Genomic DNA, 17,715 nt, shown 5'->3' with positions numbered 1-17,715 from the left:
GGAAGATTATTGATAAGGTAAGGGGATCAAGGGTTAGGGGCTGAAAGCCGGACAATGAAGTTGAGAAACTTATCAGCGACAATCAAATATTGAGCAGATTTTATGGACATAATAGCCTAATTCTTCTCCTGAATCTAATGGTTCTGTCGTGTTCATAGTGGTTGACGGCATGAAAAATTTGAAATTATTCATAAAGAAACAACAGTATTGAGACTTAATTTTGATAAATTCACACTCTTTTAAAAATGTCATATCAAAAAGTGTGTTTGTATTTGTCTTCTGTAGTGCTGTACAATTTGAATAATCCCACCTAATGATATATTCGTATTACTTGAAGAACCCGCAGTGATTATAAATTGTATGTGTACTTTTACATTTTAAAAATGTGAACAACCACCATAAATTGGATTAAATATTTAAAGAGCTGTAAAGGACACATTTTAATTTGGTAGTAGTGACCCCAGTTTGTCACTGTATAAAAAATATGTCAAAAAGTATATTTTTTTCTGTAATGCTGTACAATTTGAATAATCCCACTTAATGATACATTTGTATTACGTGAAAAATTCAGTGATTATAAATTGTACGTATACTTTTACATTTTAAAAATGCATATAGCCAACATAACTTGGATTAAATATTTAGAGCTGGAAAGAACACAAAGAAATAGTTCCACTATTTTAATTCTAGTTGGAATGTATAAGCTTGTTAATAATTCTCAAGTTGCCTTAATGGTGACTGACCTTTTTTTAAGCAGTGACAAACTGGGGGTCACTGCTACTAAATTAAAATGTGTTCTTTACAGCTCTTTAAATATTTAATCCAATTTATGTTGGCTGTTTATACTTTTACATTTTAAAAATGCACACACAATTTATAATCACTAAATTCTTCACGTAGTACATATGTATCATTAAGTGGAATTATTCAAATTGTACAGCACTACAAAAAAAATACAAAAATACTTTTTGGACATGACTTTTCTAATGAGTCCGAATTTATCAAAAATTAAGTCCCAGTACTGTTCCTTTATGGATAATTTCAAATCTTCCATGCCTTCAACCACTATGCACACCACAGAACCATCCGATACAGGAGCAGAATTAGGCCATTTGGTCTTCCAGATAATAAAGTTCTTGCGTGAAATATACTTTAGACACTTGCAGCATATACAAAAGTGGTCCATTGTGTGGCTCCATTGTTTAGAGACTGGAGTTATAAGGAGAAGCTTCATAGGCTGAGATGTTTTTTTTCCCTGGAGCGTTGGAGGCTGAGGGGTTCGTAAAATCATGAGGGGCATAGATATGATGAATAGCCTAACTCTTTCCCCAGGATAGGGGAATCCAAAACTAGAGGGTATAGGTTTATGGTGAGAGGGGAGAGATTTAAAAGGGATGTGAAGAGCAACATTTTCACCGTATGTGGTGTGTATATGGAACGAGTTATCAGAGGACTTGGTAGAGATGAGTACAATTACAACATTTAAAAGACATTTGGACATGTACATGGATAGGAAAGGTTTTGAATATGGATATGGGCCAAATGCAGACAAATGGGACTAATTCAGTTTAGAGAACCTGGTTGGCATGGACAAGTTGGGCCAAAGGCTCTGTGACTCTATAACACAAATGATTTCATCATGTTGCACATTGGGAAAAGTGCAAAAGCCATTTGCAAGGATGATATTATTAAAACTGAGACGTTATGCATCGGGAAACACGGACCTGTTTATGGCTCTTTTCCCTAGAAAAATGTTGAATTAGAAATGGTTAGCTGAAAGTTCTTACAAGAAATCTTGAAAGTATTTTTAGGTTGACATAACAAAGATGGTTCCATTTGTTGGAATACTGAAATTTAGAGGCCATCTAGGCCAGGTAGTCTCTTTAAATCTATTAACAATTTTAGAACAGACTTCTTTATCCCAAGTGCTGAGACTTGCTACCATGGAACTTGCTACCAGATGGAATGTTGAGATGACTTGCATCAGTACATTTAGAGATGAGCTAAATAAGTACCTACAGGAAAAGGAATTGGCAAGGTATTTTGATAGAAAGATGCAGTGAATAGAGGAATCATGTAAGAAGCAGAAGTGCTGTAAATTCTATGTAAATTGCTGAATTTTGATAAAAGTTCTTGGCTAACTCTTTTATAACTGATCTTGGAATGCTTTATTCTCATTGGATGCTAATTATGGAATGGGGTTCATTTTCTTACTAGCATACTAAGATTTACCAGAATTAATTCTCCAAAGAAATGTTCAGATTATTGTAACTCAGATTGTGTATTTTTAACATTACAATCTATACACCATATTCGTGCAATATTGGGATGCATAGAGATATCATACATTAGTTTTTACACTTGGAAACACAGGAGCGTAATTAGGCCATTCAGTCCCTTGAATCTGTTTTGTCTTTCGAGCTTGTGGTCCATCATTTACCTCAATACCATCTTTTACACTATCCACAAATCCCTTGATATAACTAATGACTAGAAATCTAGCAATACTTGTCTTGAAGTTACTTGATAACCGAGCTTCCATGGCACTGTGTAGTAGAGAATTCCAAAAAGTGCCTCCCATCCCCGTCACGGAATTGCTCGTAATCTCAGTTCTGATTGGCTTGCCTTTTGCTTTGAGAGTCGGTCTCCTGATTGTCAACCCCATAAGGCAACATCCTTCCTGCATCTAAATCTATCTTTTTTTTTTAAGAATGTGATAAGTTTGAGGTTGTCTGTTATTCTTCTAAAGACCAGAGAATACAGGTTCTGTCTCCTCATAAGATGGTTCTACCATCCTCAAAATTGACCTAGTGAACTTCCACTGCCATGGCAAGTTTATCCTTCCCCAGGTAAGCAGACGAGAAGTGCACTCACTAATCCAATTGCGGTCTCACCAGTATTCTAAACAATTGAAGCAAGACCCTTTTGTCCTTGTACTCAAATCTTCTTGCAATATAGGTAACGTATTGTTTGCCTTATAAATTATTTACTGTACTTGTATGCTTGCTTTTGGTGACTTACAACCACAGGCAGCTAGATTTAGACATCAGTGCTTTGTAGAGGAGAAAGTGAGGTCTGCAGATGCTGGAGATCAAAGTTGAAACTTTATTGCTGGAACAGCACAGCAGGTCAGGCAGCATCCAGGGAACAGGAGATTCGACGTTTCGGGCACAGGACCAACAATCAGTGCTTTGTAACCTGTTACAATTTAAGAAACACTCTAACTTTGTTTCTCCTACCAAAATGGATGCTGTCACACATATTGCATTATACTAATTGTGCCATGCTCTTACCACCCATTCAGCCTGTGTAAATTCTGGTGAAACCTCTTTGCACTATCCTCACAACACTCATTCTCATCAAGTTTTGTATTATCTGAAAATATTAATTTATTGGCAATATTACACCTGTACCCGCATTCACTTTGTTGATGTGGATTGTGAGCTAGGGCTGAAGCACTAAGCATTCAGGTACCCTCATGGTAATAGCCAGCCAGCCTGAGAATAACCCACTTATTCCTACCATTTGCTTTTTTCCTGTTAATTAATCCTCAATCCTTGCTAGTGTGTAATCCCAATCCCCGAGTGCTTTAATTGTATTTACTAACCTCCCAAGTCATAATTTCCTCAATGCAAGGTGGGTTTTTTTCCTCTCTCCACAGATGCTGACAGACCTGTTGAGTATTTCCAGCTTTGTTTCTGTTATAAAATTCCTGCATCTGCAGTATTTTGCTTTACGCTGTCCTATGATTTAACTCTGGGATATAGCAAACTGGCTATGTTATAGAACTTGGAATATAAATATGTATTAGTTCAAGAATTTGAAAGCCATTTTGAAAAACAAATGTTTGGTACAAGTGATCATGACCCTGTTTCAGTCATTTGCCTATGATCTGTAGACAAATATTTTTTGTAGAAAGAAATCATACACAATGATATTTGCAGCACTGACTGAAAGGGCAAAAGTGCCAAAGAGCAAGAAAGTTACTGGGAAGCTGTCAAATCCAATGACTTATTACAAATAATTTTAAAATGAATGAATTCATTGAAAAAACAGCCTGCAAAGTAGAGATGTGAGAAATACCTTTTTTTTTCCCACCCAGAAGGTGGTGGCAATCTGGAACCCACTGCCTGGAAGGGTAATAGAAGCAAAAATCCTCATAACATTTAAGTGTGCACTGCGATGCCAAGGCATACAAGGCTATGAGCTAAGTGCTGGAAATAGGGATCAGAAAAGTTAGATAATTTGTTTTTGATCATTGTGGATGCGATAGTCTGAGGGGGTGTTTTTCTGTGCTGTAAATTAACTTCAGAGAGAATGTGATTTAGATCTGGGATGAGGTCACAGAACATGTGGAGTAAGCCTTCACAGTACTCTTTGGTGAATTCACTGTGTGTAGTGCTGAAATTTGCATTTACCATGCAATCAGCTATATGCTATTTGCTAATGGGTTACCTTTTATTTTTACTCTAAAGTATACAAAAAGTATCATGCAATGACTGTATCTTACAAGTGAGTCGAGTGACTTCTAGAGAATATTTGACTTGGTCATCACTATTATGTGTAAAGTTGACTGTAGTTTACTTAATTGTTGACGGTAGGCTAAGATGTGTATTTGAATAAGTGCTGATTAAGTATGAATCTTCAAAAAAAAACTGCAGATGCTGTAAATCAGAAAAAGAAACTAGAATTGTTGGGGAAAAACTCAGTAGGTCTGGCAGCATTTGTAAAGAAAAAGCAAGGTTAATGTTGAAGGTCCAATGATCCGTCTTTAGAATTGACATTTAAAAAAAAAAATTATTCATGGGATTTGGGTGTCACTGGCTAGGCCGAGGGCAGCTTTTACCATCCCTAATTGTCCAGTTATGTTCACCACATTGTTGTGGGTTTGGAGTCACGTAAGCCAGGCCAGGTAAGAATTCCTTCCCTAAAGGGCATGAGTGAACCAGCTGGGTTTCATGGTCATCATTAGACTCTTTAATTCTAGATACTTAAATTTAAATTTATATTCAAATTTCACCATCTGCAATGGCAGGATTTGAATCCACGTCCCCAGAATATTACCAGGATCTCTGGATTAATAGTCTAGCAATAGTTCTGCTAGGCCAACAACTCCCATAGTCCATATCTGCAATGCTACATAATATCTCTTTGGCTAGAAATTATTTCAGCCAAAGAGTGGCGAATCTATGGAATTCACTGCCATGGAAGGCCGGGGAGGCCAGCTCATTGAGTATATTTAAGATGGAGTTGATTGTCTAGGGGATCAAGGGTTATGGGGAGAAAGCAGGAGAATGGAGTTGAGAAACTTGTCAGCCATTATTGAAAGACAAAACTCAATGTACTGAATGGTCTAAATTCTGCTGCTATCGTCTTATAACTTTTTATAGTTTAAAAAAAAAATCTTTTCAAGAAGTGGATCAAATATGACATACAAACTTTTAGCAGTAAATTTTGTAGCTTACTGAAACTGCATTTTCTGGTTTCTTGAATGGAAGTTCGAAAATAGTTAGAAAAAATAATTGATAGGGCAGGTTTTTGCAACTTTCCCAAAGTTAAGTAGCTGAAACGAAGTGCCATTTTTGTCATGTAACTCTGATAATATTCTGGATTCTATAATTCTATACTAATTAAATTGTAGCAAGTTGAAATAATTATCATTAGAATTTTTTTTAAGAATTCTGTTTGCTGTCACCGAAGAATGTACTTTGCTAATTCAATTTTAGAAATTTTCTTTTCTGAAATTTGTGTCTTGCTTATTCAGGTTAAACGCACATTTTGAGACATCCTTGGAAGGCTCAATTTCACGACTGGATCTCTATTCTGAATATCTTTCTGTGTGCAGTAAATTAGCTCGGGGTGGAATTCTGACATCAACAGGTTTTAATAAGTGTCTGAGGTATGTTGAACTAATTGAAGAAAGGAAAAGCTATTTCTCATCAAGCACCCCCATCCTCATCACCACTGTTAACCTGTTTAAGAAAGTCAGTATACTTTTAGTGGGGTGGAGGCGAAATGGAATGAAGTTCCTCAAACAATTCCTCAAGGGCAGCAAAATGTTTACATTTTTGGTGACACATATCTTAAGGATAATGACTGCATGTTTGTAAGACTTGTTCCTGCCATTTTTCAATTGATTATCTAGCTTGGTGCATGAGAGAGCCAAATACAGCAAGGTTTTGACAGCATTAGGAAGACAATCTTTGATATTTCTAGTTTTTCCTGTGGTGCAATGTAGCCTCTGTTTCTCACGATTGAACTTATGTCTGAATCCCTGCTTGCTCCTTGCTGTAATTGTCTTAATTAGGTATTAATGCTTCCCTGTGAAAAATAAATTGGAAGAAATCTGTCACAGTATCCCAGTCAGTATCAGTTATGAATCTTAAAAGCAATTGTTACATTGTTCAACATGAATAGCTTTTAGTTTAAAAACACTGAATTGGTTGCTTACAAAACTTGACACGTTTTCTTTTGTTTTGTATGCAAGGACTCTATTTCCAACCTGTATAGTAAAACGAATTGAAGATCCCAATAACAGCGGGCAAGCACAAATACACATAGTAGGTATCCAAAGAAGGGCTATACCACTTCCCATGCAGTCACACTACCAACAATCACCAACTGCTCCCTCCATTACGGCAGAGATAACACAGAATCCAGCTCCCTCAGGTAAGTTGCTTATTAATAAATCTAAATGAGTTAACATTTTCTATTGGAAAAATCCCACACTTGGGCATTTCTGTAGGAATTTTGAATAAATAAATAGTGCCAGAGCAATTAATGGAATTGAGAGTTGGTAAATCCTCTGAATCTGATGACCGCGGAACTAGACATATCTGCAGACTCTCCAGTACAAAGAGAGTGTTGGTGCTTGGTTCTGATTTTCCAGAATTCTTTAGGTCCTATTGATTGGAATGTAGTACATTGAACTCTGCTATTCAAAACAAAAAGGAGGGAGGCCATGATGATACTACAGTTATAGTATTGTATGCTGTTTTGGTCATCTTATCCAAGAAAGATATACTTGCCATGAGGGAAGTCAATGCACTGGGTCCTTGCATAATGGCATTATCCTATGGGGAGAGTTTGAATAGACTGTGGGGGATACAAGACATGATCTCATTAGATCATTGGATCTCATCTCTGAAGAGAAGCAGGCAAGGTGAGGACTTTGTGACAGATAGTCAGCATCCAAGGTGACAGTGAGCTTTTAAAGTATTGAATGTACATAAGATAATATAGATAAGGGATAACCAGTCGATGTGGAGTATTGGATTTTCATAAGACTTCTTATAACCCTCAAAAGGTGAGGCAAATTTAAAGCACATGAGAAGGGCAGTATATTGGTATAGATTGAGAATTGGTTGACAGATAGGGAACAGCGTAAATAAATGGATCATTTTCCAAATGGCAAGCAATGACCTGGTGAGGTACTGTGAGGATCAGTGCTTGTGCTCTAGTTTTTCACAGTATGTGTACATGGCCTTGATGAGGGAGTGAAATGCAATATTTTCAAGCTTGCTGATGACACAAGATTGGGTGAGATTGAGAGTTGAGGCGGATGCAAGGATGCTTCCAGGCATTTGAGACAAGTTTGAACGAGTGGGCAAACCTAGTGAAGGCAATACAACGTGACTAAATGTGAAGTTATGCACTTCAATATGAAAAGCAGAAAGGAAGAGTAATATTTAATGGTGATATGTTGGCAAGTGTGGATGTATAAAAGGATCTGGGTGCCCTTGTAGACTAGTCAATTAAAGTAGTCAGGCGGTGAAACAAGCAATTACGGAGGTAAATGAGATATTGTGAGACCACACCTGGAGCATTCTGAACAGTTTTGGTCTCCCTACCTAAGAAAGGACATACATGCAATAGAGGCACTGCAGTAAAAAACTTCGCTGATTGATACCAGGGATGACAAGACAATTCTTTGAGGTGAGGACCGTTTGACGAGGCCTGTAGTCACAGGAGTTCAGAAGGATGAGAGGAAATCTGACTGAAACAGTCTATCAATGTTGGACCAACTCTAGATGAAGAGGCTAGGGAAACTGCGGCTAGTATCTCACCACCTGACACCCCAAAATCTATCCACCATCTACAAGGCACAAGTCAGAAGTGTGATAGAATATTTCCCTCTTGCAGTTCCAACAATACTCAAGCTTGATACCATCCAGGACAAAGCAACCTGCTTGATTGGCACCACATTGACAAATATCCAATCCTTCCACCACCAGCACTAAGTATCAGTGTGTGTGCTGTCTACAAGCTGCACTGCAGAAATTCACCAAAGGTCCTCAGACAGTAGCTTCCAAACTCAAGACCACTTCCACCTAGAAGGACTAGGGCAGCAGGTACTTGGGAAAACCACCACCTGCAAGTTCCCCTTCAAACCACTCATCAACCTGGCTTGGAAATATATCACTGTTCCTTCACAATCGTTGGTTCAAAATTCTGGAATTCCCTCCTTACTGGCATTGAGTCAACCCACAGCAAGTGGACTGCAGTAATTCAAGAAGGCAGCTCACCAACCCTTTCTCAAGGGCAAATAGGGATGAGCCAGTGACGCCCAAGTCCCACAAATAAATTTAAAACAAGGATGTTTTCCTTGGCTGGAGATTCTTGAACAAGGGGATGCAGCAGCAGACACAGGGCTGGCCATTTAAGACTGAGATGAGAAAACATTTGTTTGCTCAGAGGTTAGGGAATCTCTAGAACTCTCATATCGCAGAAGTCTGGGGATGTCAATTCACTGAATATGTTCAAGTAAGATTTTTAGGTTTTAAAGTGGGCGGCACAGTGGCACAGTGGTTAGCACTGCTGCCTCACAGCGCCAGAGACCCGGGTTCAATTCCCGCCTCAGGCGACTGACTGTGTGGAGTTTGCACGTTCTCCCCGAGTGTGCGTGGGTTTCCTTCGGGTGCTCCAGTTTCCTCCCACAGTCCAAAGATGTGCAGGTCAGGTGAATTGGCCATGCTAAATTGCCCGTAGTGTTGGGTAAGGGGTAAATGTAGGGGTATGGGTGGGTTACGCTTCGGCGGGTCGGTGTGGACTTGTTGGGCTGAAGGGCCTGTTTCCACACTGTAATCTAATCTAATCAAAGGCATTAAGGCATAGGAGAAGAAAGCAGGAATATGACATTTGGATTCAAGATCAGCTTATATTAAAAGGTGGAGCAAACTTACAGGGTAGCATGGCCTACTCCTTCTAGTTTTTATGAATCCAGGATGGCATGTCAGCGTGCACAAGTGGAATGTACATCCTACAGTGTGCATGATGTCATTTACCTTAGTGCAAGTATGTGTGCATTTAGGAGAGTGCCCTTAATTTTGACGTTTTGACATCATTCTTCTTTCTAGGCACACTTGATGTTTAGTTTTGTTTCCCCTACCTTCTAGTCTGTCTCATCTTTTCTAATTCCTGTTGCCAGCTTAAATCCCTTCCAATTTGAGTTACCCTTCAAATTCCCATCTCCTTGACAAGTCAATTTAAACCAACCCTAACCGGACCAGTAAATCTCCCTGTGAGGGTATCAGTCCTAGTCTTGTTAAAACATAACATGTGACCCAGACAAACTAATCTGGAGAATATGACTGGCGACATAATTTTGAGCCCTGGATTTTAGAACTTAAGGTGGAGTCACTGCTGTGCATCTGCAATATATACATATAGATTTCTTAGAAAGGTGGTCACACTGCAGATTAGAAGCGTACATGCAGAGAGGGTATGAATGATTACTCTGCAGACTAAGAAAATCAGTCTTGCAGTGTAAGAGGAACTGGGGCAAATTGGACCTGTACGAGCTAGGGCAGATTATGTTTTAACAGGACTGGGACTGATGCCCTTGCAGGGAGATTTACTGATCATGTTGAGATTGGTTTAAACTAGCTTGCCATGGGATGGGAACTTGAGGGGTAACTCAGATTAGAAGGGAGTTAAGCTGGCAACAAGGTGTAGAAAGTCTGAGAGAGACTAGAAGATAGGACAAACAAAACTAAACATAGAGTATGCCTTGAAAGAGAAAAGGATGTAAAAAAGATAAAATTAAGGGCACTTTGCTTGAACGCACACAACACTTGCAATAAGGTAAATGATTTCAAGGTACAATAGAGGTAAATGGTTATGAGATAGTTACCACTACATAATCATGGTTGCATGGTGACAAGGGTTGAGAATTGAATATTCCAAGAGATTCTTTGTTTAGGAAGGACAGATGAAAAGGAGGTAAAATTGTGCTGATAATGAGATGAGATCAATACAAAGTAAAGGAGGATCTCAGAATGGGTGAAAAAATGTGGAATCTGTTTGGGTGAAACTGAGAAGCAGCAAGGACCAGCATTTGTTAGGTCACCCAAATAATAGGCTACCAAATGGTAGTGGTGGTATGAGGCCTGGGATAAATCAAGAGATGAGAGAAGATTGTAGCTTAAACAAAACGGTAATCATGAGTGCCTTTAATTTGTACATAGACTGGAGTGTCTTTGAGATGGTATTCGAGAGATCATTTTGAAGAACAAACTACAGGACTATTTTGGATCTAGTATTATGCTATGAGAAAAATCTAATTAATCTTGTTGTAGAAGCACCTTTTTAGGATGAATGTCTACAGTATGATCGAATTTTACATTGTTTGAAAATGAGGTGGTTCAATCTGAATTAAGGGTGTTAAATTTGTAAAAAGGGAAATTATGAAAGCATCAAGTACAAGTTGGCTGAGGTGGATTGGGAAAATACATTAAAAGGTATGATTGTACACAGGCAATAGAACATAGAACATTACAATGCAGTACAGGTCCTTTGGCCCTCAATGTTGCACCAACCTGTGGCTCGTCTTTAAAGAACTGTTAACTGGCTTATAGCAACAATAAATTCTGTCAAGATGCAAAATTTCTTAAAGGTCAGTCAACAACACCTACATGCCATTCGGAATGACGATTGAATGGTAACCCTTATTGCAAGATGATTTGATTTTAAGAGTACTGAGATGTTGCTTTTATTCTTTAGGAGCTTAGTCAGACTGCATCTGGACTACTGTTGTGTAGTTAATGAGCTTTGAGAAGATTTGTAGCTTGGGTTGAGGTTCTGGATGTAGGTTTACTCACAGCTGGAAGATTTGATTTCAGACATTTCGTCACCACACTCGGTAATCTCTTCAGTGAGTCTCCGAATGAAGCACTGATGGTGTAGCCTGCTTTCTATTTATGTTTGGCTTTCCTTGGGTTGGTGATGTAATTTCCCGTGGTACATCATTTTCTATAGTGACGTCATTTCCTGTTCTTTTTCTTGGGTGGTGGTAAATTGCGTCTAAATCAATGTGTTTGTTGATAGTTCCAGTTGGAACGCCATGCTTCTAGGAATTCTCGTGCATGTCTCTGTTTGGCTTGTCCTATGATGGATGTGTTGTCCCTGTCAAAGTGGTGTCCTTCCTCATCCATATGTAAGAATATTAGTGAGAGTCGGTCATGTCTTTTTGTGGCTAATTGATGTTTTTGTATCCTGGTGGCTAGTTTTCTGCCTGTTTGTCCAATGTAGTGTTTGTTACAGTTCTTGCAAGGTGTTTCATTTACAAAATGAATACCATGGCATTCCAACTGGAACTCTATCAACAAACACATTGGCTTGGATCCCATTTACCACCCCCAAAAAAAGAACAGGAAATGACAACACCATAGAAAAGGATGTCACCACAGGAAATTATATCACCAACCCAAAGAAACCCAAACATATAAATAGAAAGCAGGCTACACCACCACTGCTTCATTTGGAGGCTCACTGAAGATGTTACCTGGTATGGTGACGAAACGTCTGAAAAGAAAACCTTCCAGCTCAGTGAGCAAACCTACATCCAGAACTTTTGTGTAGTTTTAGTGTCCTTATCTTAGGAAAGCTATTATTGCCATGGGGGAGTACAACAATCAGACTTGTTCCCAGATTGGCAGGACTAACCAATGGACATAACCATGAGGAAATGAATTTTTTTTCTTTCAATTTTCTTCTTTAGTCTGAACACTTTGAGACCAGATGATGGATTCACAGCTGGCAGTTGTCCTCTGATGTGCCACCTGAATATCTGGGCTCCATGTGTGAATTTTAACAGGCTTTTATACCGTGTATGACATTACACCTAAGTATGAATCTTGCCTTGCATTCATGTGTGAAATTCCAGGGGATCTTTATTGAATTATGATCAGAGATGTGAAACATGGCTGCATTTAAAAAAAAATCCCTCCTATAAGCAACGCATAGTAGTAATTAGAGCACACCTGTGTAAACTTGAAGGATTTAGGGTTCCTGAGAAGCTCTGGATGCTCTTGCAGTCAAACTCGTATTAGACCCATAAGATGGATTTGCTTTCAGTAGTCAAGTTGTCTATATTTGAATGCCTTAATTGACAAAACATTGAGCCCTCTGCAGATTTTCCAGACACCATTTTATCAGTTTATTTCCCGTGTGGGCTGTTGTGACAGACAAGATAGTATTAGGCAATAATATGTCTTTCAAAATAAACTAGTTGCCCAGGTTGTGATTCAGGTGAAAAATACTTCTACCAGCTGAAATGCCTGACCAGTTTTATAGGGAGTGCCAGTGCCTGGACTCTTGAGTCATAGATTCTGCTTGTAGTTGAATACCTTCTGGAACAAAAAAACCAGAGCAGCCAACTTCTTTGGAACATCCAGAAGAAGTATTACAGTGCAAAATTCTGCAGACATCTTTTGCCTATCTGGTTACTAAAAACATCAGTCTGTTTGTGTTAAGTCTACAGACTCTTTGCAGATTGTGTCTTAAAGGAACAAGCTAATTTCTATGGTTGTCTTGCCTTGTACATTGTAACAAATCTTTCAAGTTTCTTTTTGACAGACATGTTGTTCTAAAGGTTTAGACATTTTGTCAATACAGTAAATCCTTATGGGATTTGGATTAGGGTGCATTGGAGTGTAAGTGGAAAATAATGTGCATTTATCATTGAGTGGATCTGCATGTAAGTTTTCTAAGAAAATCCATTGATAACATAGAACTTTCATGTTCAAGAAGAAATAATATTAATATGTTTTGATTTTGTAGCTATCATAAGATGTTAAAATAGTATTTTGTGGGCATCATGAATTCTTTAATATAATTGTCTAATTCATCATCTCTACACTTCATTGAAAGTATTGATAAAATCTATGGTCATGTATGAGATGGTATTTATCCTCCATATATTTAGCATGTGATTTTGCATAGTTATTTAGGAACTAATTAATGTGTGGGTGGTGAATGGTGAAGTTCACATGACTTGTGACTGTAGAAAGTATGCGACTTGTCTGTGAATTTCTATTCCATGATTGAGTGTTTAATATATACTGGGAATGAGGAAATTGTATTTCTTGAACATAATGCAGTTTACCATGAATGGCCATCTGTTGAAATTTTAGACAGCTACAAGGACCACAATTGTATTGTGACTCTCTTCTTTATTTCAGGACAGGCAATGGTAAGTCACTTTCAAAGGATACCTGCAGGAAACCTTTGTGCTAATCAGCCAGGATCTCCAATGATCTACACATTTCAACAAAGTATTCCAACTCACAATGTTACCAAGTCATCACAAGATCAAACTAGCTTGGCACAACCACACCAAAATACTGCAGCGACTTTTGTACAAAGCAGAACTCCAGTTACGAGTGAGACAGTAAAGTGTACAGTTGTCCAGTCTCCAACATTTAGCACTCATTCTGGAGTTACAGTTCCATATTCATTAACCGGAACCAACATACCGCCTGGAACAGTGATCCAAAATCACGCCACCACAACAACACAGTCATCAGTTAAAATCACATCTTCTCAGCAAATGCTTCACCATCCACAGGTCTTTCAACAGCAGCTTCCTGGTCACCAGCTCTCCATGCCAGCTGTATCTTCTAATCAGGTGAATACCTCTGCAGCAACAACGGTTACTGTATTACAGCAGGCTGCTTCTCATACCCATGCAGGAATTGGCAGAGTTCAAAGTACACCAGCAGCCACTGTCACTGTTTCCCAAGGACAGCTGTTATCGGGTGCAGTATTGCACTCTGTACAGACACCACGTCACCAGCCAAAAACAACCAGTCAGCAAGACACAGTTCTTTTGGCACCGCAGCACTATTCCTCTACTTCAAGTCCCATTGTATCTGGTGCTGCCGTGCAAAATTTTCAAGTCTCACCAGGTCAAGTAGTTGCAATCGCTGGTGTTCAAAGCCCTCCAACTCCTAGGATGAGTTTCCAGAATATAGCACCAAAACCAGCAGGAATGCCACCACAGCAAGTTCAGTCTACCATAATACAACAGCAACCCCAGCAGAGTGTACATGTGATTGTTAGTCAGCCAGCTCAACAGGGGCAGAGCTTTGCCCCTGCCATTCATCAGATATTGTTAACAAATCCAGCTACTATTCAAGCCAGCCAAACTCTTCATTTGGCTGGAAAGGCAAATGTGACCCCTTCGACCTCGCCATCCTCTGTACCTGTCAACAATGCACAGGTACAAGTGGGCTTAGTTACTCAACCATCCACCCCTCAAATACAGGGGCCTCAAACAGTGAGTAAGATGCTATCTGTGAAACGGCAGCAGCAGCAACAACAGCATCCTCAAAAGCAGTTCCAGGTGCAGATTCAGTCCCAGCAGGCCACTACTGCAGTTAGTCAGCCTCCCTCTGGGGAGTCCAGTTTAATAAAACAATTACTTCTTCCCAAAAGAGGTCCTCCTACTCCAGGTGGTAAACTCATATTGCCTGCTCCTCAAATGCCTCTCCCTTCTAATACCAGAGCTCCTAGTCCTCAGGTGGTCTACCAAGTAACTCCTAATCAGGCAAATAATTTTGGAGTTCAACCCCAAAGTCAACAATTGGTTGTTGGCCACCAAAATGTGCAGCTTGTTCAAGGTCCCATCCATTCACAGGGATCAGTGCAGACAGTGCCCATCCCTCATATGCAGATTTTACCCGGTCAATTGATCTCTGCGAGTAACACTACTGCTCTTCTCCAGGGAACAACCGGCAACCAAGTTACTATTACTGTTGTGCCAAATACCACCTTCACTGCTGCAGCTGGGAATCATGGCAGCGGAACACAGATTATTGCACCTGCAGGAATTGCTGTCAGTGCATCACATACAGGAGTTGGTCTCCAAGTGCAAACATCTCCACCTATGTTGACACCGCAGAGTGAACAGATAAAAAGCTCAGAATCTGGGATTGCATTCACAGGTGACAAAATTATTTGTCAGAAGGAGGAAGAAGCAAAAGATACAACAGATTTACATCTGCATGAACGTAAAATTGAAATTATGGAAAATCCTTCCTGTTCAGAGAGTGGGACTGCTACATCCAATGGTGAGTTAAAGGAAAGCAAAATGCAGGCAACAAAACTTGTAAATGGGAAAAAACATGATAATCCGCATCTACCTCCATCCAACTCAGGGAATGTTCAGTCTGAGCCCATCCAGTGCACAATGGCCTCAAACGGACCTTTGACAGGAGTAAGTCAAAATGTAACTAATGGGAAGCTGAATGTAGAGTATGCAGGAGTGCAGGAAATTAAGAAAGATCTTTTGAAAATGCCTATGGTTAATGGGATCTGTGATTTTGAAAAAGGAGATGGTTCACACTTGAGCAAAAGCATTCCGAATCATAGAGCTTCCAACCATGTGGAAAATGGCGATTTTGCTGCAAAGGAGCAATGGTGCAAAATGGATTGTAATCAGCAAAACACTGCCAAAAGTGGTCAGTTGACCAAAGTGCACAATGGACCTGTTTCAGTAGGAAATTCAAGTGCTAACTGTACAGTCATTTCAAGCTCTGTTGACCAGCAAATTAGTGACACACACTCAGGATTATCCAATGGACCTATGACAGCTGGCATTTGTTCAGCGGTGCCCCCGCTTCAGTGCTCAACTTCAGCTGTTTCTGTGCAGTCTTTGCTTCCTCATGCTCCCCAGGTGCATTGCCCACCAGTTCTGCACCAACCTGGGCCTGTAGCTGTACATTCAGTTCAACTATATCAGACTCCAACAACCAATGGTTCAACTGATTGTCAACTTTTAAAAAGGCCAGCTGATTGCAAAGATAATACATCAGGAATACCAAATAAAGTGGGAGTAAGGATTGTTACCATCAGTGATCCCAATAATGCTGGCTGCAGTTCAACAATGGTGGCTGTGCCAGTAGGATCTGATTCCAGTACAATAGCCAAAGTAACAATGGATAATGTGTCACAGCAAAATCAGCATTTGCCTGTTATTTCACAGGGCATGGTTAATCAGGTAAGCAAGTTATTACATATTGTAGATCACTTCTGTTTTGCTTGCCACTTGCTAAAACTTGTACTTTTAAATTGTTTGCTGTTCCATGTAAAATTTCCATTTGATACTGATACTTCAGAATCCGATGTTTGTATAGTTTACAGTTTGGTTGTTTTTATGCTAACATTAATTTGTCACATTTTCAGACTATTAAACAAGTGGAAAATTATTGTCTGCCATACAATTTAAAAGAACGTAGATAGTTAGCAATAATAAATGCTAGTAAAAATTCAGGGTTTTTTTGGTATTGTGTTAAATAACTTCAGCCTAAAAAGGTGATTATGGTGGTCAGAAAATAACATAATGACAGTCTTCCACTCCATGTTCTTGATTTCACACTGTGATTCCACTGATTTCTACTATTAGAACTTATTCTAATTTTTGGTCTTTTGCTGTGCCAGATTTAATTACCTTGTTTATGTTCAAAATCTGAAATGAATGCTTGTACAAGAGTTAACAGGATGGATTTAGTGGAATTGTTGGAAAGTTATCCAAGATCTGAAGTGCCATGTGTCAATATAATTTAATCCAGAACTTTCAAAATTGTTATCAATGTAAATTATTTTGCATGTCTCCTACTGCTGCTTGTTAAGTCACCTTCCTACCTCAGGTCTTCTAAAATATTGACATCATCAAATCTGTGTGGTCTTAATGCTATTTTCTCACAAAAGATTATAGTTAAATTCAAGAAACCAATGCATTTCATTGTGTTTTGCTCCGCTACTCTGCAGCAAAGAAGTCCCAAATGTTCTGATAATAATGATTGAAGCTGTTGGCATTTGCTGTTGTCATTTCTCTGAAACTGACAGCAGCATCTGGAGTCTGTATGTGTTCAGTTAAATTTGTTGCTACCAGTGATTATATTTTGTGCCCATTGGATGCTGTGCAAGTACCCTCACTCTAACCTGATGGAAATCATTCAGTTGCTGAGAAGTTGCACTTTTGTGTTCTTTGTTCAAAGTTTATGTGAAGATTTGTAGCTCGGGTGCTCGTTGCTGTGGTTCTGTTTGCCGAGCTGGAAGTTTTTGTTGCAAACGTTTCGTCCCCTGGCTAGGCGACATCATCAGTGCTTGGGAGCCTCCTGCGAAGCGCTTCTTTGATGTTTCCTCCGGTGTTTATAGTGGTCTGTCCCTGCCGCATCCGGTTGTCAGTTTCAGCTGTCCGCTGTAGTGGTTGGTATATTGGGTCCAGGTCGATGTGTTTGTTGATGGAGTTTGTGGATGAATGCCATGCCTCTAGGAATTCCCTGGCTGTTCTCTGTCTGGCTTGCCCTATGATAGTAGTGTTGTCCCAGTCAAATTCACACACACGCAGACAACAAGCAACATGAATTCGACTGGGACAACACTACTATCATAGGGCAAGCCAGACAGAGAACAGCCAGGGAACTCCTAGAG

At 39.4% G+C, this 17,715-nt stretch overlaps 1 protein-coding gene across 5 annotated transcripts in view; it reads left to right on the top strand.

Annotated features, from left to right (window-relative positions):
• The window catches only part of arid2 (AT rich interactive domain 2 (ARID, RFX-like)), a 129,961-nt gene that overhangs the window by 90,577 nt on the left and 21,669 nt on the right, over positions 1-17,715 (top strand). For all 5 annotated transcript variants that reach the window (XM_043708677.1, XM_043708678.1, XM_043708679.1 and 2 more), the window contains 3 exons: positions 5,765-5,899; positions 6,488-6,669; positions 13,461-16,279. In XM_043708677.1, the coding sequence (XP_043564612.1) occupies positions 5,765-5,899; positions 6,488-6,669; positions 13,461-16,279 (3,136 nt within the window). The remainder of the gene's footprint in view (positions 1-5,764; positions 5,900-6,487; positions 6,670-13,460; positions 16,280-17,715) is intronic.

The sequence above is a fragment of the Chiloscyllium plagiosum genome, chromosome 19 (genome assembly GCF_004010195.1).
Source record: "Chiloscyllium plagiosum isolate BGI_BamShark_2017 chromosome 19, ASM401019v2, whole genome shotgun sequence".
Classification (NCBI taxonomy): Eukaryota; Metazoa; Chordata; class Chondrichthyes; order Orectolobiformes; family Hemiscylliidae; genus Chiloscyllium; species Chiloscyllium plagiosum.
Note: the sequence above shows the minus strand (reverse complement) of the source record. Positions and strands in the feature narration are given on the sequence as shown.